We start from the raw sequence: 25,275 nt of genomic DNA, 5'->3' as shown, positions 1-25,275 counted from the left end.
GAAAGAAGAGACGCTTAGATACCCATAGAGATCCAGACTAATAGAGACACACAGAGACTCATAGACACCCACAGAGATCCAGACTAATAGAGACCCACAGAGACTCATAGATACCCATAGAGATCCAGACTAATAGAGACCCACAGAGACTCATAGATACCCATAGAGATCCAGACTAATAGAGACACACAGAGACTCATAGACACCCATAGAGATCCAGACTAATAGAGATGCACAGAGACTCGGAGACCACATAGAGACCCATAGAAACGCTCATACTAATAGAGAAATCACGACGACGACGACGATGATGATGATGATACACCCACTCCGCTTGCCGTTATCCGCTGTGAAATTGTAGTTGATTTCTCTGCGTCTACATCAGCAGCCCAGACGAAAGAAAGATTTAAGATGATTTCCCTTCCCAGCTGCTGAGCCGCAAGGACAAGGCGTCGTTCGACAAGCTGGACTACCTCATGTCCAAGGAGGACAACTACAAGCGCATCCGGGAGTACGTGCACAGCATCCGCATGATGCCCTGCATCCCGTACCTCGGTAAGCCCCCGGGGCCCCATCGGCCGGCGACGTGGCGGTCCAGCAGCAGTGGAGGGTCGGTGGATCGCCGTGTGAATGTCGTGAGGTTCCCTTCCCCCCCCCCCCCCATCCGTGGGTGGACGTCGAGAAGGCGCCCCTGGTACCTTGGCTCCGCCAGGGGCGCCACGGTGGCTAGGATATGTTAACTACCTTGCCTGGTGTACAGGAGGTCATGGGTTCGATCCCGATCCTGACACCTGTTGTGTATTTGGAGTTTGCAGTGTCTCTCTCTCATCATCATGGTGGCTAGGAGATGTTAACTACTTCGCCTGGTATGCAGGAGGTCGTGGGATCGACCCTGACCCTGACACCTGCTGTATATTTGGAGTTTGCGTGTCTCTCTCTCTTATCATCATCATGGTGGCTCGGAGATGTTAACTACCTCGCCTGGTGTACAGGAGGTTGTGGGTTCGATCTCGACCCCTGACACCTGCTGTATATTTGGAGTTTGCGGTGTCTTTCTCTCTCATCATCATCATCACGGTGGCTAGGAGATGTTAACTACCTCGCCTGGTGTACAGGAGGTCGTGGGTTCGATGCAGACCCTGACGCCTGCTGCTGTATATTTGGAGTTTGCGGTGTCTTTCTCTCTCATCATCATCACGGTGGCTAGGAGATGTTAACTACCTTCGCCGGCCGTCGCAGAGCCTCGCGGTTCGAATGCAGCCAGGGGCCGTCCCGGTTGTTGCAGATGAGGTTGCCGATTTGTTTGATTGCTTATTTATTCAGAACGCGGCATCGCCGGCGCGCTCGGTCCACGCGAGAGGCGTCCGTCCCTCCCCCGCGATGAAGCTCACGCGGGCCGGCGGTGGTCAAGTGGCGATGTTATTTATTTGGTAAAGTGACGTAAACGAACGCCGAATGCGGTGGGGGCGGTGGGGGGGCGGGGACGGGGAAAACCGTGAACACCCCGTCGATCTGCCCCCTCTTGCCCCCTGCGAGATAAATCGTCTGCGCGTGAACTAGCGAATGAATGAATTGATTAATCCGAGCGTGTGCCAAGGTTTCTCTCTCGAACACGTGGTAAGCATTCATCACGGCGGGATCGCAGCTCCATACGGTAAATGGAGTTCAATTATATAATTCATTCAAGGACAGTGCATATCATTATCATCATCAGAGTTGTTTCTTTTTGTTTGCATTTTGACTGCTTGTGTTGTGGTTATTGCAAACATGATCCCTTGTATAAAGGTGTCAGTTTTGTACCAGTTTAAAGGGTAAAACCCTACTACTATATTTTGCCACTGGTAAAGGAGATGTCTCATAGTGTAAATGCTTACCCCGAGCTCTCAATACTCTGATAGTGCGCTGTCTTTGAGTTGTACGCCTTTTGGCGTCATCTGCTCTAACACCAATGGAGACTAGACTTTAAGAAAAGCTGTCTCGGGTGTGGGCCAATCAACTTCAAGGACAGTGCATATCATTATCATCATCAGAGTTGTTTCTTTTTGTTTGCATTTTGACTGCTTGTGTTGTGGTTATTGCAAACATGATGCCTTGTATAAAGGTGTCAGTTTTGTACCAGTTGATAGGGTAAAAACCTATTACTATATAATTCATTCTATAATATATATTTTTTTTACCAACACAAACCCACACTCGTGTTCTTTCAAAGAATCCCCTTTCGACATCACGCATATTTTCAGCAGCGCGTCGTTCTAGTTTTCCGCGCGCCCGAGTCGCTCGCATCATCTGCTGAGCACACGCACTTGGCAGGCTCGAAAGAGAGAGAGAGACGCACGTAGGCCAAGGCCCCCACCGCCGCCACCGCAAGATTATAAACGATCCCTCCTGTAGCCCGCACAGCGGCGGGCGACGGTGAGCGAGCGAGCGCTGTTAACGAGCACCTATTGAGGCTGGCACGGCGGCACGCCCATCGTGGTGGGTGCGGTGTGACCGGAACCACGCTCATCCGGCCCCGCCGGCGGTGTCCGTTGGCACACGGCGCCAGATACACGCGGTGGGGGCCGGTGGGGGAGGGTGGCAGCCACGCTGACGTCGTCACGTGGTTTCACTCATCCGCCGGAGATGCACGCTCGGTGACGCGCGGGCGCGCTTGGCGTCTCCGAATCGGGGTGCGGAGGAGGCGGGGGAAAAAAACGAGGAATGGTTTTTATTCGCGCGCTCGTCGCAGCGAAAGGCGAGGCGGAGAGACGCGGCGGGGGTAGCTCCGAGTAGGATTTAGTCAACGCAGGAAGATACGAAGCGGTAGCGTGGGTCGGACTCTTGTACATGCGGTGCATCGTGTGCTGTGTCGTAGTGTATGGAAGTGTATAGTAGTGAGTACGTGTGTTCTTTTGCACCATACGTAGCAAACCGTGCCAGTTGGAGGTGCAGTGTTGAGTTTGGGCAATGATAGTCAATGGGTAGTGTTAGTCTATGGGCAGTGTTGAGTCTATGGGTAGTGTTAGTCTATGGGCAGTGTTGAGTCTATGGGTAGTGTTAGTCTATGGGCAGTGTTGAGTCTATGGGTAGTGTTAGTCAATGGGCAGTGTTGAGTCTATGGGTAGTGTTAGTCTATGGGCAGTGTTGAGTCTATGGGTAGTGTTAGTCTATGGGCAGTGTTGAGTCTATGGGTAGTGTTAGTCTATGGGCAGTGTTGAGTCTATGGGTAGTGTTAGTCTATGGGCAGTGTTGAGTCTATGGGTAGTGTTAGTCAATGGGTAGTGTTAGTCTATGGGCAGTGTTGAGTCTATGGGTAGTGTTAGTCTATGGGCAGTGTTGAGTCTATGGGTAGTGTTAGTCTATGGGCAGTGTTGAGTCTATGGGTAGTGTTAGTCTATGGGCAGTGTTGAGTCTATGGGTAGTGTTAGTCTATGGGCAGTGTTGAGTCTATGGGTAGTGTTAGTCTATGGGCAGCGTTGAGTCTATGGGCAGCGTTGAGTCTATGGGCAGCGTTGAGTCTATGGGCAGCGTTGAGTCTATGGGCAGCGTTGAGTCTATGGGCAGCGTTGAGTCTATGGGCAGCGTTGAGTCTATGGGCAGCGTTGAGTCAATGGGCAGTGTTGAGTCTATGGGTAGCGTGAGTCTATGGTCAATGTTGAGTCTATGGGCAGCGTTGAGTCTATGGGCAGCGTTGAGTCTATGGGCAGTGTTGAGTCTATGGGCAGCGTTGAGTCTATGGGTAGTGGTGAGTCTATGGGTAGTGTTGAGTCTATGGGTAGTGTTGAGTCTATGGGTAGTGTTGAGTCTATGGGTAGTGTTGAGTCTATGGGCAGTGTTGAGTCTATGGGTAGTGTTGAGTCTATGGGCAGCGTTGAGTCTATGGGTAGCGTTGAGTCTATGGGCAGCGTTGAGTCTATGGGTAGCGTTGAGTCTATGGGCAGCGTTGAGTCTATGGGTAGTGTTGAGTCTCCGGGCAGAATTATTTGTTGAACTTATTTCGCACCGTACATAGCGAACTGTGTGAAACATTGGTTGGTACAACCTAAAAAAAGTAGTTGTAGCCCAGCTGCAACTCCTATTGTTTTTGGTTTTTACCGCCGTTATAAAAGTCGCGTCTGAAATTGTACCAAATCGAAGGAAGATGCACCAGGAAGATCACATCCGTGATTGTGATGGGTATAAAGATAAATAACGTGATGACAACAAATTTGAGGGATTTTTTTAAAACCGCATTTTGCTGAGCACAGGGCCACCAAAGGCCCACAAAATGCCAAGCGGCCAAAGTTGTAATCGATAAGATTCAAACACGACCCTTGAATTGAGTAAAGTGATGACGATGATAACGCTGTATATAGTCTGCTGCTGATGATGATGATGGTGACGATGGCGACATCGTCAGCGTCGCATCCCATCCGAAACCATTCCATTGCCACGGGCGCTGACAATAATCCATAAATTAATTCTAGATTTGAAGCTTTCGTGACTGCAATGATTCATATTCTTAGGTTTTTTTCGGTAAAGTCACGTAGGTAAAACATCTAAATTAATAAAAATTAAATAAAATAAAGATCACGAGGTTTCGGAGGCAACACAAGTCTCCGTCATCAGGTGGGACCGTCACAGCCAGATTAGCTGCATCACTTGATGCATTAGCTGCATCACTTGATGCAGCTAATCTGGCTGTGACGGTCCCACCTGATGACGGAGACTTGTGTTGCCTCCGAAACGTCGTGATTTTATTTTATTTTAATTAATTTTGATGTTTTACCTACGTGACTTTACCGAAAAAACCTAAGAATATAAAGATGATAACGCTGTATATAGTCTGACGTGGAACACGATGCTGCTGCTGCTGCTGATGATGATGGCGACATCGTCAGCGTCGCATCCCATTCGAAACCATTCCATTGCCACGGGCGCTGACAATAATCCACAACACGGCAGTCAAGTAGAAAACGAGGGCGATCGATAACAATGACTGGTCGACGATTCGGTGATTATGATGATGATAATAACGCTGTGATGTAGCCTGACGATGCTGATGATGATGATTGAGTTTAACACGAAGGCTTGTATCACCCGTAATACAAATCGCGTAAATATATTTTACGCGATCTAACCCAAAAAAACCTGTATTATGATGATGATGCTGACGAGAACACGGATATACCAAGCTGATGACGATGATGACGACGACGATGATGATGATTTGCTATGGCGATATTGGCAGCGTCGCATCCCAACCGAAGCTATTCCCTGGCCACGGCCGCTGACAACAATCCGCGACACGGCAATCTAGTCTAAGACGAGGGCGATCCATAACAACCACGGCGACTCCCGACCGCACGGATCGTCGCGACGACGGCCACCCCACCACCGGCACCACCTCTCCCGCCCGCCGCTGCTCAGTGGTAGAAGTTTGGGTTGGGCCGTATCATGAGCACGATGCTCTTGAGCGAGTAGGCCGTGCCACGGAACGTCGTCCAGTAGGCGCCGTCTTGCTCGCTGCCCGCGTAGCGGCCGCCCTCGTACCACACGCCGTTGAGGTTTGCGTGCGAGCACGCGTTGTACCACCAGCCGCCCTTCTGGTGATGCGCGCAGTTCCCTGCGGCGAGGAGCGGGAGGGGTGGGGGGGGGAAGAGACGGGGCGTCAAGGACTAGCGAGGCGAGCGCGCTTGGTGAAGTGTAAAAAAAAATTTACTCTTGGGTTTTTTCTGGTAAAGTCACGTAGGTAAAAAAATAAAATAAAAAAATAAAAATAAGAATAAATGAAAATAAAGCAATTAATAAAAAAATGTAAAATAAGAATAAATGAAAAGAAATCAATTAATTGATTTATTTGATTTATTTTCATTTATTTTTATTTTTTAATAAATCAATCACCCCTGAAGGCGTCGTTGTCGCGGTCGTAGGTGCTGAACGGCTTCCCGTGGTGCAGCCCCATGGAGTCGCCCGCCGTGCCGCGGAAGTGGCCCAGCCTCAGGCGGTAGTTGTCCTCCTCGCTCTCCACGCGGAAGCTACGCCCAGCGCGGAGAGGGCAGGGGAGATGAGAGGGGAGGGGAGATGAGGGGGGAGATGAGGGGGGAGATGAGGGGAGGGGAGGAGAGGGGGAGGGGAGATGAGAGGGGAGATGTGAGGGAAGGGGAGGAGAGGGGGGAGGGGAGATGAGAGGGGAGAGGAGATGAGAGGGAGATGAGGGGAGTGGAGTGGAGGGGGAGGGGAGATGATAGGAGAGGAGCAGGGAGGAGGGGGGAGATAAGAGGGGCGAGATGAGAGGGGTTGGATGAGAGGGGAGATGAGGGGAGGGGAGATGAGGGAAGGGGAGATGAGGGGGAGGGGAGGAGAGGGGGAGGGGAGATGAGAGGGGATGAGAGGGGAGGGGAGGGGAGATGAGAGGGGACGAGCGGGGAGGAGGGAGGAGATGAGAGGGGCGAGATGAGAGGGGAGGGGAATAGAGGGGAGGGGGAAGGGGAGATGAGAGGGGAGGGGAGGGGAGTGGAGGAGAGGGGGAGGGGAGATGAGAGGGGAGGAGCAGGGAGGAGGGGGGAGATGAGAGGGGGGAGATGAGAGGATGGAGATGAGAGGATGGAGGGGGATGGTAGTCGCTCAGATGAGAGCGGGGGTTACCCCCCTCCCTCCATCCACCCCGCCAATGAAGCTCGAGTTTTGGCCAAAATCCTTGTTGTTAACAAGTTCGTACTTTACCTTTGACTGCGTGGGCTTGTCTGTCTATCCGTCTTGTGTCTGTCTGTTTCATTCGTCTGTCATTCCATCCCTCCGTAAAGGGGGGACGCACGGAAACGCCGGGATCCAGGCCTGCTGTGACTTTAACTGGATTCTATGTCCTAGATTTGAAGTTTTCGTGTCTGCAAGGGTCCATACTCTTTGGTTTTTTCGGTAAAGTCACGTAGGTCAAGAAAGAAAACAAATCGATTAAATCGCGACGTTTCGGAGGCAACACAAGCTTCCGTCAAGTGAAGAGAGCTCTCTTCACTTGATGCAGTAGTTTTGCTGTGACGGTTCCACCCGAAGACGGAGGCTTGTGTTGCCTCCGAAACGTCGTGATTTCATTTATTTGTTTTCTTTTTTTTAACCCACGTGACTTTACCGAAAAAACCAAAGCGTATTCTCTGTCCTGTCGAGCCATGCAAAAGAGCCGTTCCGTACTGCGCGCGGATATTGCGACCTGTGGCCCCGTCAACTGACCGTCGAACTGCCTGACCCGTGGTTACGTGCGACCCACGACGATCTGCGTCGTGGCGACCGTATAATTCACAAGCCGAACGATGCGGTGATTTTTTTTCCGTTGGACGACGTCGCTTGCGACGGGTCGGGCATTTTTCGGCGGGGTGCTCGAATCGCGGCGGTGGTCAAACCCCGGTGGCGGTGGAATCCCGGTGGCATCGGCGGTACCTGCCGTACTCGGCGAAGGCGCGACGCCCATCCCAGTCCTGCAGCGCGACGAGAAGGCGGTAGTTGCGCTCGCTGGTGAGCGCGTGCATCGTTTGGAGCCCCAGCCAGTGCTCCTCTTCCACGCGGCCAAAGCCGATCTGAACGCCGGCGCAATCGGCACACACGACGCGTCGTCGCTCACTCGCTCGCCGTTTCTCTCGCCCGAATCGTTCATTCGTTCATTCGTTCGCTCAGGGAACTCGCTTGTACACTCGCCACGTCGCTCGCTCGCGCATTCGTTCACTCGCTCGTGGACAAAGTCCCTTTTGCACGCACCTTTACATCATACGCACCTGGTTTACAGAACAAAGGCTCATTCCTAGCAGCGTGCTTCAGCCGCACCGAACCTCACAAATATAATATTCAGAGCCTACCTTGGCTCCTCACACCCTCAACCAGTATATATACAAGGACTGTGTTCTTGGAATTTCTCTCACTTGATACAGCAATCGTGCTGTGACGGTTCCACCTGAAGACGGAAGCTTGTGTTGCCTCCGAAACGTCGTGATTTTTATTTTATTTTTATTTTACTTTTATTAATTTAAATTTTTTACCTACGTGGCTTTACCGAAAAAACCTAAGAATATAAAGAAATTCCCCCCCCACCGCTGCCTCCGTATAGCCTCAACAGACTGTTGGGGTAAGTGCTGGTTAGCAAGCAGCACGGACGAACAAAGACGGTGGGCACCGCATCGCGCGCTTTCAGAAGCGCTTCTGCGGACGTCTGGAACGCACTTTTAAATCATCGTCGTCTAGATTGACAAACTCATTTGCTTTAAGTGTTTAGTTTATTTTCTTTCCCCCGCACCTCCAATTAACACGGTTGGCTACGTATGGTGTGAAACAAGTTAAAACATACACACTGCCCATAGACACAACACTGCCCATACACTCAACACTGCCCATAGACTCAACACTGCCCATACACTCAACACTGCCCATACACTCAACACTACCCATAGACTCAACGCTGCCCATAGACTCAACACTGCCCATATACTCAACACTGCCCATAGACTCAACACTGCCCATATACTCAACACTGCCCATAGACTCAACACTACCCATAGACTCAACACTGCCCATAGACTCAACACTGCCCATAGACTCAACACTGCACCATAGACTCAACACTGCACCATAGACTCAACACTACCCATAGACTCAACACTGCCCATAGACTCAACACTGCCCATAGACTCAACACTGCCCATAGACTCAACACTGCCCATAGACTCAACACTGCCCATAGACTCAACACTGCACCATAGACTCAACACTGCACCATAGACTCAACACTACCCATAGACTCAACACTGCACCATAGACTCAACACTGCCCATAGACTCAACACTGCCCATAGACTCAACACTGCCCATAGACTCAACACTGCCCATACACTCAACACTACCCATAGACTCAACACTGCCCATAGACTCAACACTGCCCATAGACTCAACACTGCCCATAGACTCAACACTGCACCATAGACTCAACACAGTCGGGAATCGTCCCGTCCCCCCGTCACCTTGTACGCGTCCCAGTCGCGCGCGAACGAGACGGCGCCGTCGCTGCGCCGCTGCACCACGGTCCAGCCGCCGGGGTCGCGCTCCTGGTCGCACCACGCGTGCCGCAGCAGCGGGCTCCCGGCGGCCGGGCGCAGCAGGTAGCGCCCCGAGCGCCGATAGCCGGCATCCCACGCCTCCTGGCAGTCGCGCCACGGCCCTGCCACACGCGGGAGACCGGCAGGGGCGGTGTTAGCGGGAGCGGGGTCGCGGTAAGGGTGGCGGCGGTGGTGGTGTTAGTGGGAGCGGGGCCGTGGTAAGGGTGGCGACGGTGGTGGTGTTAGTGGGAGCGGGGCCGCGGTAAGGGTGGCGACGGTGGGGGCGGTGGCGTTGTTAGTGGGAGCGGGGTCGCGGTAAGGGTGGCGGCGGTGGTGGTGGTGTTAGTGGGAGCGGGGTCGCGGTAAGGGTGGCGGCGGTGGTGGTGGTGTTAGTGGGAGCGGGGTTGCGGTAAGGGTGGCGGCGGTGGTGGTGGTGTTAGTGGGAGCGGGGTCGCGGTAAGGGTGGCGGCGGTGGTGGTGGTGTTAGTGGGAGCGGGGTCGCGGTAAGGGTGGCGGCGGTGGTGGTGGTGTTAGTGGGAGCGGGGCCGCGGTAAGGGTGGCGGCGGTGGGGGCGGTGGTGGTGTTAGTGGGAGCGGGGTCGTGGTGCCGGCGGTATCGTTACCAGTGGTGTGAGCAACAGCAGCAGCTTCGTTGGTATCGGCGGTGTCAGTCATGTCAGCAGTGTCGGCAGCAGCAGTGTCGGCAGCAGCAGTGTCGGCAGCAGCAGTGTCGTTTGCATAGGCATCATCAGGAGTGTCGTTTCCATAGGCATCATCAGCAGTTCAATTTCCATAGTCATCATCAGCAGTGTCAGCAGCAGCAGCAGCAGCGTCAGTGGTGCCACGTGTTATTGGTATCTGTAGTGGTATTAGTTGTCACGATGTGTGGATGTTGGCGCCACCGCACATAGCCGAACGCGCTCATCGGAGGTTCGGGGGGAAGAAGAACAGCGACGCACAGAGAGGAGGCTCCGTTCACCTTCCAGCACCACGTGTGGCTTCTCCGTGGCCCGCACCGCCACCCTTGTCCGGCGCGGGCGGCACGGCCGCGTCGCGGGAGCCGTGCCGCATCACCGCGTTGTCCGGTGCGGCGGCCGCCCCCCCCCCGCCGCGATTCCCAACCTCCCGGCCACCGTCACTCCCGGGCGCCCAGTTCGCGCCTCCGCCGCCGACGGCGGACAGCCCTTGGGATGAAGAGCGACAGGGGACACATTCGGAGCTCCGTTCGGCACCGGCGCCATCGCCACAAAGGCGGTGTGAGAACTTTACGGAGACATCGGGTTAGAGTGTCGTTGCCTGGAAGAAAAACTAAAATATAAAATGGCTCTATCGGCACCGAGGCTGCCGCAAGGACACGCCGGAGCCGGCCCGCGGCACGGTTTTGGCGCCGGCCATCGTAGCGCGGCGGTCGTGTTGCCACGGTTCCCTGCGGTGAGTAACGGCGTCTTTAGAAACGACGGCGCTGCTGCCGCTGCTACGCCTCTCTCTAAATACAATGAACTCCGTTCCGCTCGCGCTTTTCTAGATTCGGCGGTGAACCGGGACGCCCGCCGCCCCACTCCCACACCCTGCGACTCGCAGACGACTCGGAACGGGGAAAGGGTGAATTCCCTGTGATCTCTAAGTCGGCTCAAACCGTGACCCCCCCCCCCTCCATCCCCGCCTCAAGCGGCATGCGCGCCACCTTGCTTCCCCGCCCAGCCATCACCAGCCCCGTGCTGCCGTCGCGCCGTCTGCGTCGCCAGCGCCGGGGTTCGCTCGCTCTCGCGTTCTCCAGTCGCCAATCTCCCCGCGGCGTCACCACCTCCTCCGCTTCCTCCTCCGCCCCCTTTGCCGCAACCGTACGAAGTTTCCGAGCCGGCAGAGTCCCCGCCGTTGGTCGTCGCACGCCACGCGCGGTCCGGCGAGGGGATCGGCGACGCGACGGCGCCGCCTCCACCGTCAGCCCCTCGCTCCGCCGAGGGCAGCGACGAGGTCGCGCGGCGAGGGTCGGGGGGCGGTGGCGGCTGCTGGGCGTCGAGCGGCCGCTGGTGGCAGCAGCGCAGGCCCAGGCGGGCGAGCGTGGCCGTGTGGTTGCCGACGGTCTCCGACAGCGCGTCGTAGCTGCACGGGTTTCGGGGTGGGGTGGGGGGGGGAGAGCGGGTGGCAAGGATTGGTGGGTGACCGGCGTGCGTGCGAGCCACCAACCATCGTCGCGTGCATGGGCAGGTGACCATCTCCTGGCTTTTACGGCCTGGGTGCGACGGGCAGTAGTGGAGGTGGCGATCCCGACCCTGACGCCTGCTGCTGTATATTTGGAGTCTGCGTGTCTCTCTCTTATCATCATCACGGTGGCTAGGAGATGTTAACTACCTCGCCTGGTGTACAGGAGGTCGTGGGTTTGATCCAGACTCTAACGCCTGCTGCTGTATATTTGGAGTTTGCGTGTCTCTCTCTCTCTCATCATCATCACGGTGGCTAGGAGATGTTGACTACCTCGCCTGGTGTACAGGAGGTCGTGGGTTTGATCCAGACTCTAACGCTTGCTGTATATTTGGAGTTTGCTGCGTTTCTCTCCCCGTGGTTGCGTGGATTTTTCTCTGGGTCCTCTGGTTTTTTTCCCTCCGCATTTAGAAAACGTGCGGATTAGAGTATAAGTTTCCACGTGCTGATGATAATCCTCTTCGTTAAGCTATCAATTGTGGCGAGGTCACTTCTGAAAAAGAGCTTCATAGCTCAGTGGGCCTTAACCTGGTAAAATACAAAAAATTTGTCTTATTAGTTTAGTTTGCAATCCGTTGTGGGCCCACAGCGCGTTCGACTCACGTGCTCTGGATGCGCACGTAGTGTCCGTGCAGGCCCAGGCTGTGCGTCTCCTGCTCGCTCACGCGCTTGTGCAGCTCCGAGCGAGCCGCGTGGAGGGTGCGGCCTTGCCTAGACCCACTCTGACCACCGCCACCGCCGTAGTCGCCGCCGCCACCGCCACGATCCAGCACGGTCTCGCGCAGGATGCGCGCGTACAGCGCCGTGACGCGCTCCCCCACGGCGCGGCCTGCCCGGCGGAGCGCTTGCACCGCCGCCCGTAGCCCTACGCTGGTAGCGCCACCGCTGCCACCGCCGGTAGCGCCGCCGTCTCCGCCGCCGGCGGCGGCCACCGCCGCCGCCGCTGCCGCCGCCACCACCAAATCCTCCTGGTCAGGATCCAGAGAGGCGTCTCGCGGTGTTGACAACTCGCGCATAGGATGGGGTGACCACTCGCAGCTCCGCACGGACGGATGCAATAATCCACTTGCCGTGCTGCGCGAACAACTCTCGGCCTTCCCGCAGCCAGCAGCAACCTGACGGTGCCTGCTCTTAGGTGTTTTGGGTAAAGTCACGTAGGTAAGAAAATGATTATAGAATAGTATCTTCTTGGTTCTTTCGGTAAAGTCACGTAGAATGTGACTTTACCGAAAGAACCAAGAAGATGAATCCCTGCAGTCACGAGAGCTTTAAATCGAAAGATAGAATAGTAATAAACGAAAATAACTCAATTAAAACACGGCGTTTCGGGGGTAACACAAGCTTCCTTCATCAGGTGTAATAAAAAAAATGCACAGCAAAATAACTGATGAAGGAAGCTTGCGTTGCCTCCGAAACGTCGTGATTTAATTTAGTTATTTTCATTTATTATTATTCTATCGTTTTTTTTACCGAAAAAAACCTACGAGTATGAATCCTTGCAGTCACGAAAGCTTCAAATCTAGAACTGACAGTACCTGTCATTCCCAAGTCCTAGCGAGACCCAATCCTGGAATCCTCATTCATCAGGGGAATGTGCAGCGTGGGGGGATAGATGGCAATTGAGAGCGTTCCCGGTAAGAAGATATGAAAAAGTAGAGACGGAGAAATCCTTCCCTTTTCATGAAGTCGCACCCGGCTTGTATGTATGTACGTTGAACTTCTTTCGCACCGTACGTAACCAGCCGTGTTAATCGGAAGCGCAGTGCTGAGTCTGTGGGCAGTGTTGAGTCTATGGGCAGTGTTGAGTCTATGGGTAGTGTTGAGTCTATGGGCAGTGTTAATCGGAGGCGCAGTGTTGAGCCCCCCTTCTGAAAATGAGTGAAGAACGCTGCTCTATCAGAACTGGGCGAGAGCGTTCAAACTCCACTCGGAGAGGGCACCCACACCGGGCATCGTACCCCATGGCTCCTCCTTGCTGCGAGCGTGATCGTCATACTGCCACCCGCCCTGCCACCAGCCCTGCCACCAACCCTGCCACCAGCCCTGCCACCAACCCTGCCACCAGCCCTGCCACCAGCCCTGCCACCAACCCTGCCACCCATCCTGCCACCCGCCCTGCCACCAGCCCTGCCACCCGCCCTGCCACCCATCCTGCCACCTGCCCTGCCACCAGCCCTGCCACCAGCCCTGCCACCCATCCTGCCACCTGCCCTGCCACCAGCCCTGCCACCAGCCCTGCCACCAGCCCTGCCACCAGCCCTGCCACCCGCCCTGCCACCCATACTGCCACCCGCCCTGCCAACCGCCCTCCCACCCACCCTCCCACCCACCCTCCCACCCACCCTGCCACCCGCCCTGCCACCAGCCCTGCCACCAGCCCTGCCACCAGCCCTGCCACCCGCCCTGCCAACCGCCCTGCCACCAGCCCTGCCACCCGCCCTGCCACCCGCCCTGCCACCCGCCCTGCCAACCGCCCTCCCACCCACCCTCCCACCCACCCTGCCACCCGCCCTGCCACCAGCCCTGCCACCTGCCCTGCCACCAGCCCTGCCACCCGCCCTGCCAACCGCCCTGCCACCCGCCCTGCCAACCGCCCTCCCACCCACCCTCCCACCCACCCTGCCACCCGCCCTGCCACCAGCCCTGCCACCCGCCCTGCCACCCGCCCTGCCACCCGCCCTGCCAACCGCCCTCCCACCCGCCCTCCCACCCGCCCTGCCACCCGCCCTGCCACCAGCCCTGCCACCAGCCCTGCCACTAGCCCTGCCACCCGCCCTGCCAACCGCCCTGCCACCAGCCCTGCCACCCGCCCTGCCACCCGCCCTGCCAACCGCCCTCCCACCCACCCTCCCACCCACCCTGCCACCCACCCTGCCACCCGCCCTGCCACCAGCCCTGCCACCAGCCCTGCCACCCATCCTGCCACCAGCCCTGCCACCCGCCCTGCCACCCGCCCTGCCACCCGCCCTGCCAACCGCCCTCCCACCCACCCTCCCACCCACCCTGCCACCCACCCTGCCACCCCGCCCTGCCACCAGCCCTGCCACCAGCCCTGCCACCTGCCCTGCCACCAGCCCTGCCACCCGCCCTGCCAACCGCCCTGCCACCCGCCCTGCCAACCGCCCTCCCACCCACCCTCCCACCCACCCTGCCACCCGCCCTGCCACCAGCCCTGCCACCCGCCCTGCCACCCGCCCTGCCACCCGCCCTGCCACCCGCCCTGCCACCCGCCCTGCCACCAGTCCTGCCACCCACCCTGCCACCCGCCCTGCCACCAGTCCTGCCACCAACCCTGCCACCAGCCCTGCCACCCATACTGCCACCCGCCCTGCCACCAGCCCTGCCACCCGCCCTGCCACCAGCCCTGCCACCCATCCTGCCACCTGCCCTGCCACCAGCCCTGCCACCAGCCCTGCCACCAGCCCTGCCACCAGCCCTGCCACCCATCCTGCCACCAGCCCTGCCACCCGCCCTGCCACCCGCCCTGCCACCCGCCCTGCCAACCGCCCTCCCACCCACCCTCCCACCCACCCTGCCACCCGCCCTGCCACCAGCCCTGCCATCAGCCCTGCCACCAGCCCTGCCACCAGCCCTGCCACCAGCCCTGCCACCTGCCCTGCCACCAGCCCTGCCACCCGCCCTGCCACCCGCCCTGCCACCAGCCCTGCCACGCCACCCACCCTGCCACCCACCCTGCCACCCGCCCTGCCCACCCACCTCGAACTTCTCGCCGATCTCCGCCGAGTCGTCCAGGTCTGAGAGCTGGCGCTGCAGCAGGGCAAGCTGGCGCCCGTGGGTGCCCAGCTCGGCCCAGAACTTGTCCACCACCTGAAATGGAGCAGTGCCTCCAAGTAAAGCTGCGAGCAAGGCATTGTATGCCTCGTGACAGAGCTACTAGCAAGCGTGTTAAACTAGCAAGGCATTATACACATTGTAGTAAAGCTGCGAGCAAGGCATTGTATGCCTCGTGACAGAGCTACTAGCAAGCGTGTTAAACTAGCAAGGCATTATACACATTGTAGTAAAGCTGCGAGCAAGGCATTGTATGCCTCGTGACAGAGCTACTAGCAAGCGTGTTAAACTAGCAAGGCATTATACACATTGTAGTAAAGCTGCGAGCAAGGCATTGTATGCCTCGTGACAGAGCTACTAGCAAGCGTGTTAAACTAGCAAGGCATTATACACATTGTAGTAAAGCTGCGAGCAAGGCATTGTATGCCTCGTGACAGAGCTACTAGCAAGCGTGTTAAACTAGCAAGGCATTATACACATTGTAGTAAAGCTGCGAGCAAGGCATTGTATGCCTCGTGACAGAGCTACTAGCAAGCGTGTTAAACTAGCAAGGCATTATACACATTGTAGTAAAGCTGCGAGCAAGGCATTGTATGCCTCGTGACAGAGCTACTAGCAAGCGTGTTAAACTAGCAAGGCATTATACACATTGTAGTAAAGCTGCGAGCAAGGCATTGTATGCCTCGTGACAGAGCTACTAGCAAGCGTGTTAAACTAGCAAGGCATTATACACATTGTAGTAAAGCTGCGAGCAAGGCATTGTATGCCTCGTGACAGAGCTACTAGCAAGCGTGTTAAACTAGCAAGGCATTATACACATTGTAGTAAAGCTGCGAGCAAGGCATTGTATGCCTCGTGACAGAGCTACTAGCAAGCGTGTTAAACTAGCAAGGCATTATACACATTGTAGTAAAGCTGCGAGCAAGGCATTGTATGCCTCGTGACAGAGCTACTAGCAAGCGTGTTAAACTAGCAAGGCATTATACACATTGTAGTAAAGCTGCGAGCAAGGCATTGTATGCCTCGTGACAGAGCTACTAGCAAGCGTGTTAAACTAGCAAGGCATTATACACATTGTAGTAAAGCTGCGAGCAAGGCATTGTATGCCTCGTGACAGAGCTACTAGCAAGCGTGTTAAACTAGCAAGGCATTATACACATTGTAGTAAAGCTGCGAGCAAGGCATTGTATGCCTCGTGACAGAGCTACTAGCAAGCGTGTTAAACTAGCAAGGCATTATACACATTGTAGTAAAGCTGCGAGCAAGGCATTGTATGCCTCGTGACAGAGCTACTAGCAAGCGTGTTAAACTAGCAAGGCATAATACACATTGTAGTAAAGCTGCGAGCAAGGCATTGTATGCCTCGTGACAGAGCTACTAGCAAGCGTGTTAAACTAGCAAGGCATTATACACATTGTAGTAAAGCTGCGAGCAAGGCATTGTATGCCTCGTGACAGAGCTACTAGCAAGCGTGTTAAACTAGCAAGGCATTATACACATTGTAGTAAAGCTGCGAGCAAGGCATTGTATGCCTCGTGACAGAGCTACTAGCAAGCGTGTTAAACTAGCAAGGCATTATACACATTGTAGTAAAGCTGCGAGCAAGGCATTGTATGCCTCGTGACAGAGCTACTAGCAAGCGTGTTAAACTAGCAAGGCATTATACACATTGTAGTAAAGCTGCGAGCAAGGCATTGTATGCCTCGTGACAGAGCTACTAGCAAGCGTGTTAAACTAGCAAGGCATTATACACATTGTAGTAAAGCTGCGAGCAAGGCATTGTATGCCTCGTGACAGAGCTACTAGCAAGCGTGTTAAACTAGCAAGGCATTATACACATTGTAGTAAAGCTGCGAGCAAGGCATTGTATGCCTCGTGACAGAGCTACTAGCAAGCGTGTTAAACTAGCAAGGCATTATACACATTGTAGTAAAGCTGCGAGCAAGGCATTGTATGCCTCGTGACAGAGCTACTAGCAAGCGTGTTAAACTAGCAAGGCATTATACACATTGTAGTAAAGCTGCGAGCAAGGCATTGTATGCCTCGTGACAGAGCTACTAGCAAGCGTGTTAAACTAGCAAGGCATTATACACATTGTAGTAAAGCTGCGAGCAAGGCATTGTATGCCTCGTGACAGAGCCACTAGCAAGCGTGTTAAACTAGCAAGGCATTATACACATTGTAGTAAAGCTGCGAGCAAGGCATTGTATGCCTCGTGACAGAGCTACTAGCAAGCGTGTTAAACTAGCAAGGCATTATACACATTGTAGTATAGCTGGTAGCAAGGCATTATACACATTGTAGTAAAGCTGCGAGCAAGGCATTGTATGCCTCGTGACAGAGCTACTAGCAAGCGTGTTAAACTAGCAAGGCATTATACACATTGTAGTAAAGCTGCGAGCAAGGCATTGTATGCCTCGTGACAGAGCTACTAGCAAGCGTGTTAAACTAGCAAGGCATTATACACATTGTAGTAAAGCTGCGAGCAAGGCATTGTATGCCTCGTGACAGAGCTACTAGCAAGCGTGTTAAACTAGCAAGGCATTATACACATTGTAGTAAAGCTGCGAGCAAGGCATTGTATGCCTCGTGACAGAGCTACTAGCAAGCGTGTTAAACTAGCAAGGCATTATACACATTGTAGTAAAGCTGCGAGCAAGGCATTGTATGCCTCGTGACAGAGCTACTAGCAAGCGTGTTAAACTAGCAAGGCATTATACACATTGTAGTAAAGCTGCGAGCAAGGCATTGTATGCCTCGTGACAGAGCTACTAGCAAGCGTGTTAAACTAGCAAGGCATTATACACATTGTAGTAAAGCTGCGAGCAAGGCATTGTATGCCTCGTGACAGAGCTACTAGCAAGCGTGTTAAACTAGCAAGGCATTATACACATTGTAGTAAAGCTGCGAGCAAGGCATTGTATGCCTCGTGACAGAGCTACTAGCAAGCGTGTTAAACTGGCAAGGCATTATACACATTGTAGTAAAGCTGCGAGCAAGGCATTGTATGCCTCGTGACAGAGCTACTAGCAAGCGTGTTAAACTAGCAAGGCATTATACACATTGTAGTATAGCTGGTAGCAAGGCATTATACACATTGTAGTAAAGCTGCGAGCAAGGCATTGTATGCCTCGTGACAGAGCTACTAGCAAGCGTGTTAAACTAGCAAGGCATTATACACATTGTAGTATAGCTGGTAGCAAGGCATTATACACATTGTAGTAAAGCTGCGAGCAAGGCATTGTATGCCTCGTGACAGAGCTACTAGCAAGCGTGTTAAACTAGCAAGGCATTATACACATTGTAGTATAGCTGGTAGCAAGGCATTATACACATTGTAGTAAAGCTGCGAGCAAGGCATTGTATGCCTCGTGACAGAGCTACTAGCAAGCGTGTTAAACTAGCAAGGCATTATACACATTGTAGTATAGCTGGTAGCAAGGCATTATACACATTGTAGTAAAGCTGCGAGCAAGGCATTGTATGCCTCGTGACAGAGCTACTAGCAAGCGTGTTAAACTAGCAAGGCATTATACACATTGTAGTAAAGCTGCGAGCAAGGCATTGTATGCCTCGTGACAGAGCTACTAGCAAGCGTGTTAAACTAGCAAGGCATTATACACATTGTAGTAAAGCTGCGAGCAAGGCATTGTATGCCTCGTGACAGAGCTACTAGCAAGCGTGTTAAACTAGCAAGGCATTATACACATTGTAGTAAAGCTGCGAGCAAGGCATTGTATGCCTCGTGACAGAGCTACTAGCAAGCGTGTTAAACTAGCAAGGCATTATACACATTGTAGTAAAGCTGCGAGCAAGGCATTTGTACATCGTGGTAAAGCTGCGAGCAAGGCATTGTATGCCTTGTGACAGAGCTACTAGCAAGCGTGTTAAACTAGCAAGGCATTATACATATTGTAGTATAGCTGGTAGCAAGGCATTATACATATTGTAGTATAGCTGGTAGCAAGGCATTTGTACATCGTGGTAAAGCTGCGAGCAAGGCATTGTATGCCTTGTGACAGAGCTACTAGCAAGCGTGTTAAACTAGCAAGGCAGCTATACATATTGTAGTATAGCTGGTAGCAAGGCATTATACACATTGTAGTATAGCTGGTAGCAAGGCATTATACATATTGTAGTATAGCTGGTAGCAAGGCATTATACACATTGTAGTATAGCTGGTAGCAAGGCATTATACACATTGTAGTATAGCTGGTAGCAAGGCATTATACACATTGTAGTATAGCTGGTAGCAAGGCATTATACATATTGTAGTATAGCTGGTAGCAAGGCATTATACACATTGTAGTATAGCTGGTAGCAAGGCATTATACACATTGTTGTATTGCTGGTAGCAAGGCATTATACACATTGTAGTATAGCTGGTAGCAAGGCATTATACACATTGTAGTATAGCTGGTAGCAAGGCATTATACACATTGTAGTATAGCTGGTAGCAAGGCATTATACACATTGTAGTATAGCTGGTTGCAAGGCATTATACACATTGTAGTATAGCTGGTAGCAAGGCATTATACACATTGTAGTATAGCTGGTAGCAAGGCATTATACATATTGTAGTATAGCTGGTAGCAAGGCATTATACACATTGTAGTATAGCTGGTAGCAAGGCATTATACACATTGTTGTATTGCTGGTAGCAAGGCATTATACACATTGTAGTATAGCTGGTTGCAAGGCATTATACACATTGTAGTATAGCTGGTAGCAAGGCATTATACACATTGTAGTATAGCTGGTAGCAAGGCATTATACACATTGTAGTATAGCTGGTAGCAAGGCATTATACACATTGTAGTATAGCTGCAAGCAAGGCATTATACACATTGTAGTATAGCTGGTAGCAAGGCATTATACATATTGTAGTATAGCTGGTAGCAAGGCATTATACACATTGTAGTATAGCTGGTAGCAAGGCATTATACACATTGTAGTATAGCTGGTAGCAAGGCATTATACACATTGTAGTATAGCTGGTAGCAAGGCATTATACACATTGTAGTATAGCTGGTAGCAAGGCATTATACACATTGTAGTATAGCTGCGAGCAAGGCACAGAGTACATTGTGGGTTAGCTGGTAGCAAGGTATTGCATACCTTGTGATACAGCTACTAGCAAGGCGTACAGCCGTTTCAATACTGGCGAAAAAAAGTGTTTTGTCTATTTTTTGTGTTTCTCCCTTGTGATGAACGTTGAGATAGCTCAACGAAGCGGCTTGTCATCACGTGGAAATGTAAAGCAGCCAAATGCTCTTGAGCGCGTGACGAAATGTGGAGAGAGAAATCCACGCAACTACGGGGAGAGAGACACGCAAACTCCAAATATACAGCAGCAGGTGTCAGGGGTCAGGATCGAACCCACGACCTCCTGCACACCAGGCGAGGTAGTTAACATCTCCTAGCCACCGTGATGATGATGATGAGAGAGAGAGAGACACGCAAACTCCAAATATACAGCAGCAGGCGTCAGGGTCGGGATGGAACCCACGACCTCCTGCACACCAGGCGAGGTAGTTAACATCTCCTAGCCACCGTGATGATGATGATGATGAGAGAGACACGCAAACTCCAAATATACAGCAGCAGCAGGCGTCAGGGTCGGGATCGAACCCACGACCTCCTGTACACCAGGCGAGGTAGTGAACATCTCCTAGCCACCGTGATGATGATGATGAGAGAGAGACAGACACGCAAACTCCAAATATACAGCAGCAGGCGTCAAGGTCGGGATCGAACCCACGACCTCCTGCGTACCGCGCAAGGCAGAGCCAACATCTCCCAGCCGGCGTCACTCACCGCCGTCGCCGCGACGCCGGCGGGGGTCCCTGCGTCCTGGGGGGCGCCGGCCCCCTCCTGCAGCACGCAGATGGGGCCCGCGGGCAGGTGGGGGGGCACCACGAAGGTGTGGTGGCAGCCCGCGGCGGCAGTAGCCGCGCCGGCGGCGGCAGCGCCGGCGGTGGCGGTGGCGGCGGCGGCGGCGGCGTCTCGCTTGGTGTCTTCGCGTAGCCTCGTCGCGGTGTGCACGTAGCTGCGGCCGCGAGCGACACGGGAGGGGGGGGGGGGTGGAATGCCAATGGCGGTGAGAGGCTCCGATTTTTATTTTTTTATGATTCTGACGAAGGGCGAAAGCGTTCTTGTGCTGTGGGGTAGACTCATGCTGGGTAGACTCATGCTGGGTAGACTCATGCTGGGTAGACTCTTGCTGGGTAGACTCTTGCTGGGTAGACTCATGCTGGCTAGACTCACGGGGTGTAGACTCATGCTGGCGAGACTCACAGGGGGTCGTAGACTCTCGGGGGGTAGACTCATGCTGGCTAGACTCACAGGGGGTCGTAGACTCTCAGGGGGTCGTAGACTCACGGGGTGTAGACTCACAGGGGGTCGTAGACTCACGGGGGGTAGACTCACGGGGGGGGGTGGGTAGTAGACTCACGCGTGCCTGATGTAGACGAACTCGGTCTCGTTGACGTGCTGCTCCAGGCGCTCGACCCGCACGTGCGTCTCGTCCTTCGCTTGGTAGCCGACCACCGCGGCGGCGAGTGACAGCAGCAGGCACGCCCTCGCCATCCTGGCAAACACCAAGATCCACCACCACCGTAGCAACCTCACGGTTACCGTGGCAAACTCTCCTCGACCTCACGGTTACCGTAGCGATCTCACGGTTACCGTAGCGACCTCACGGTTACCGTAGCGAACTCCCCCCGACCTCGTGGTTACCGTGGCGAACTCTCCCCGACCTCACGGTTACCGTAGCGACCTCGCGGTTACCGTGGCGAACTCTCCCCGACCTCGTGGTTACCGTAGCGACCTCACGGTTACCGTGGCGAACTCTCCCCAACCTCGCGGTTACCGTAGCGACCTCACGGTTACCGTGGCGAACTCTCCCCGACCTCGCGGTTACCGTAGCGACCTCACGGTTACCGTGGCGAACTCTCCCCGACCTCGCGGTTACCGTAGCGACCTCACGGTTACCGTGGCGAACTCTCCCCGACCTCGCGGTTACCGTAGCGACCTCACGGTTACCGTGGCGAACTCTCCCCGACCTCGTGGTTACCGTAGCGACTTCACGGTTACCGTGGCGAACTCTCCCCGACCTCGCGGTTACCGTAGCGACTTCACGGTTACCGTGGCGAACTCTCCCCGACCTCGCGGTTACCGTAGCGACTTCACGGTTACCGTGGCGAACTCTCCCCGACCTCGCGGTTACCGTAGCGACCTCACGGTTACCGTGGCGAACTCTCCCCGACCTCGCGGTTACCGTAGCGACTTCACGGTTACCGTGGCGAACTCTCCCCGACCTCGTGGTTACCGTAGCGACCTCACGGTTACCGTGGCGAACTCTCCCCGACCTCGCGGTTACCGTAGCGACTTCACGGTTACCGTGGCGAACTCTCCCCAACCTCGCGGTTACCGTAGCGACCTCACGGTTACCGTGGCGAACGCTCCCCGACCTCGCGGTTACCGTAGCGACCTCACGGTTACCGTGGCGAACTCTCCCCGACCTCGCGGTTACCGTAGCGACTTCACGGTTACCGTGGCGAACTCTCCCCAACCTCGCGGTTACCGTAGCGACCTCACGGTTACCGTGGCGAACTCTCCCCGACCTCGCGGTTACCATGGCGAACTCCCCCCGACCCTGCGGTTACCGTAGGGTGGACGTCTTTCTCCCGCTCACCTGCCGCTGTCAATCCCTCCTCCTCCTCCTGCGCTGGCCGCTGGTAACTCGCGGTGGGAGGTGCGGCGTGGGCCGGAGAGCCACCGACGGTAACGACGCCGTCCTTGATTCTCCGCGAGGCTTCAATGCGGAACCTCGTGGGGGGCTTCTGGAGCGGTGCGTACGAGCGAGCGAGCCCTCCTCCTCCTCTTCCTTTCCGTCTCGTCGGCGAGAGTTTCACTCGGTCTCTGCGACGCTTCTTTCCCTGCGCCGGGGGGGGGGGGGGCGGGGGGGCGATGGAGGAGGAGCGGATTTTTTTAAAAGTAAAAAAAAACTCGAACGCAACAAAGAGTCTTCGGCGGCGGCGGCGTCGGTGTGTGTGTGTGTCACGGTCGTTATTTATATATTTACGTTGCTCACATGTGCGTTGCGTTTTCTGTGCGTATCTGCGGGCGGTGGGGCGGGCGGGGCGGGCGGGGTGGGGGTATTGGGCCGTGTGAAGCGAGTTCTGCTCTGTGGCTGCGTTTCTTTAGACCGAGGGGTGAGGAGGACGCCGGCTTCGCGCCGCTCGGTTTGCGAATCCACCAGCGGTGACGGACCCTTCGCCCCCCCTCACCACCAACCCCCCCCTTCGCCCCCCCCCACCACCACCAACCCCCCCCCCCGCACCCGACTGCTGCCCCTGTCCGAACCGAGCGTGGTCAAGGGGTTCGCCGCAGTTGCGTGCGTGGTGGGGCAAAGCGTGTGTGTGCCGTGACTGCCGCGTCTTCCAAGACATCTGGCCGGCGCTCGGAGGGAGAGAGACGGGGAGAGCGAGAGACAGAGAGTGAGCGAGAGAGAGAGTGAGCGAGAGAGCGAGCGAGAGAGACAGAGTGAGCGAGACAGAGAGTGAGCGAGAGAGAGAGAGACAGAGAGTGAGCGAGACAGAGAGTGAGCGAGAGAGCGAGCGAGAGAGACAGAGTGAGCGAGACAGAGAGTGAGCGAGAGAGAGAGTGAGCGAGAGAGCGGGCGAGAGAGCGGGCGAGAGAGCGAGAGAGTGAGCGAGAGAGAGAGCGAGAGAGCGAGCGAGAGAGTGGGCGAGAGAGCGAGCGAGAGAGTGGGCGAGAGAGCGAGCGAGAGAGTGGGCGAGAGAGCGAGCAAGAGAGTGGGCGAGCGGGCGAGAGAGCGAGCGAGAGTGGCATTGATCGAGCAATTGCAGGGCTGCACCTTAAACTTTTTATCGCAAGCAACGTTATTTTGTTTCCTCTCTGCGTACGCGTTATTGACGAGCGCGTGTTGAGGGTTTCTACCGTGTCTTGGGTGCGTGGGTCTGTGTGGTGAAGTATGGTCAATCAACTGCCACTGGCACTCGAGACATAGACACAGAGAAGAGAGGGGAGTATTGTGTGGGTTAGTGAGTTGGTGAGTGAATGGGTGGATGAGTGGGTGGGTAGGTGGATGAGTGGGGGAGTGTTTGGGTGGGTGAGTGGGTAGGTGGGTGAGTCGGTGGGTGGGTGATTGGGTGGGTGAGTCGGTGGGTGAGTCGGTGGGTGAGTGGGTGATTGGGTGGGTGAGTCGGTGGGTGAGTAGGTGGGTGAGTCGGTGGGTGAGTCGGTGGGTGAGTCGGTGGTTGGGTGAGTTGGTGAGTTGGTGGGTGAGTGAGTTGGTGGGTGGGTGAGTTGGTGGGTGGGTGAGTGGGTGGGTGAGTGGGTAGGTGGGTGAGTGGGTGATTCGGTGGGTGAGTTGGTGAGTGGGTGAGTTGGTGAGTGGGTGAGTTGTTGGGTAAGTGGGTGAGTTGGTGAGTTGGTGAGTGGGTGGGTGAGTTGGTGAGTGGGTGGGTGAATGGGTAGGTGGGTGAGTGGGTGATTCGGTGGGTGAGTTGGTGAGTGGGTGAGTTGGTGAGTGGGTGAGTGGGTGAGTTGTTGGGTGGGTGGGTAAGTTGGTGAGTGGGTGAGTTGTTGGGTAAGTGGGTGAGTTGGTGAGTGGGTGAGTGGGTGAGTTGTTGGGTGGGTGGGTAAGTGGGTGAGTTGGTGAGTGGGTGAGTGGGTGAGTTGTTGGGTGGGTAAGTTGGTGAGTGGGTGACTTGGTGAGTGGGTGGGTGAGTTGGTGAGTGGGTGGGTGGGTGAGTTGTTGGGTGGGTGGGTGAGTTGGTGAGTGAATGGGTAGGTGAGTTGATGAGTGAGTGAGTAGCTGAGTGAGACATAGACATAGACACAGGAAGAGAAGGCAGAGATCTGAGCCCCCTGTGAATCTGGGAGTTACAGAATTACATTCTCAGCTGTTGACTTGTACACCAAATGTAATGAATTGAGAGGAGGTGGGGGGAGGAAGTTGTTCTCAGAAATGTTTAAAAATTACTTCACTTGTCCACATGCATATCGAGTGGCACCCTCGCAGCGTGGATGGATTACACGCGTAAAATATAAAAATATCTCACTTTGCATCACAGTAACTTATGGCTTCTATGTGCCGGCCAAATCACCCTTGAGAATCGCTTTCTTTGGCTCGGTTGGGCTTTGCTCGGAGAAATACGCTCCTGGCTCGGTGCATGCGAGTGTGAGCGAGTGCGAGCGAGTGCTTCGGTGCATGCGAGT

General features: G+C 54.8%; 2 protein-coding genes across 4 annotated transcripts in view; one reads left to right on the top strand and one right to left on the bottom strand.

Moving 5' to 3' along the window:
* The window catches only part of LOC133360125 (ras-specific guanine nucleotide-releasing factor RalGPS1-like), an 82,517-nt gene that overhangs the window by 25,034 nt on the left and 32,208 nt on the right, over positions 1–25,275 (top strand). Inside the window, exon 8 of the mRNA XM_061578710.1 lies at positions 429–555. Coding sequence (XP_061434694.1) covers positions 429–555 — 127 coding nt within the window. The remainder of the gene's footprint in view (positions 1–428; positions 556–25,275) is intronic.
* The window catches only part of LOC133360151 (spidroin-1-like), a 30,121-nt gene continuing 9,602 nt past the window's right edge, over positions 4,757–25,275 (bottom strand). For all 3 annotated transcript variants that reach the window (XM_061578747.1, XM_061578746.1, XM_061578748.1), the window contains exons 2-12: positions 22,724–22,967; positions 21,482–21,616; positions 20,845–21,076; positions 14,953–15,063; positions 11,839–12,203; positions 10,718–11,136; positions 10,013–10,217; positions 8,960–9,156; positions 7,393–7,529; positions 5,863–5,996; positions 4,757–5,584 (exon numbers count right to left, since the gene is read on the bottom strand). In XM_061578747.1, the coding sequence (XP_061434731.1) occupies positions 5,275–5,584; positions 5,863–5,996; positions 7,393–7,529; positions 8,960–9,156; positions 10,013–10,217; positions 10,718–11,136; positions 11,839–12,203; positions 14,953–15,063; positions 20,845–21,076; positions 21,482–21,615 (2,244 nt within the window). In that variant the 5' untranslated portion in view covers position 21,616; positions 22,724–22,967 and the 3' untranslated portion in view covers positions 4,757–5,274. The remainder of the gene's footprint in view (positions 5,585–5,862; positions 5,997–7,392; positions 7,530–8,959; positions 9,157–10,012; positions 10,218–10,717; positions 11,137–11,838; positions 12,204–14,952; positions 15,064–20,844; positions 21,077–21,481; positions 21,617–22,723; positions 22,968–25,275) is intronic.

This window comes from Lethenteron reissneri, chromosome 67 (assembly GCF_015708825.2).
Source record: "Lethenteron reissneri isolate LAM-NWPU_2019-01 chromosome 67, ASM1570882v1, whole genome shotgun sequence".
Taxonomy (NCBI): Eukaryota; Metazoa; Chordata; class Hyperoartia; order Petromyzontiformes; family Petromyzontidae; genus Lethenteron; species Lethenteron reissneri.
Note: the sequence above shows the minus strand (reverse complement) of the source record. Positions and strands in the feature narration are given on the sequence as shown.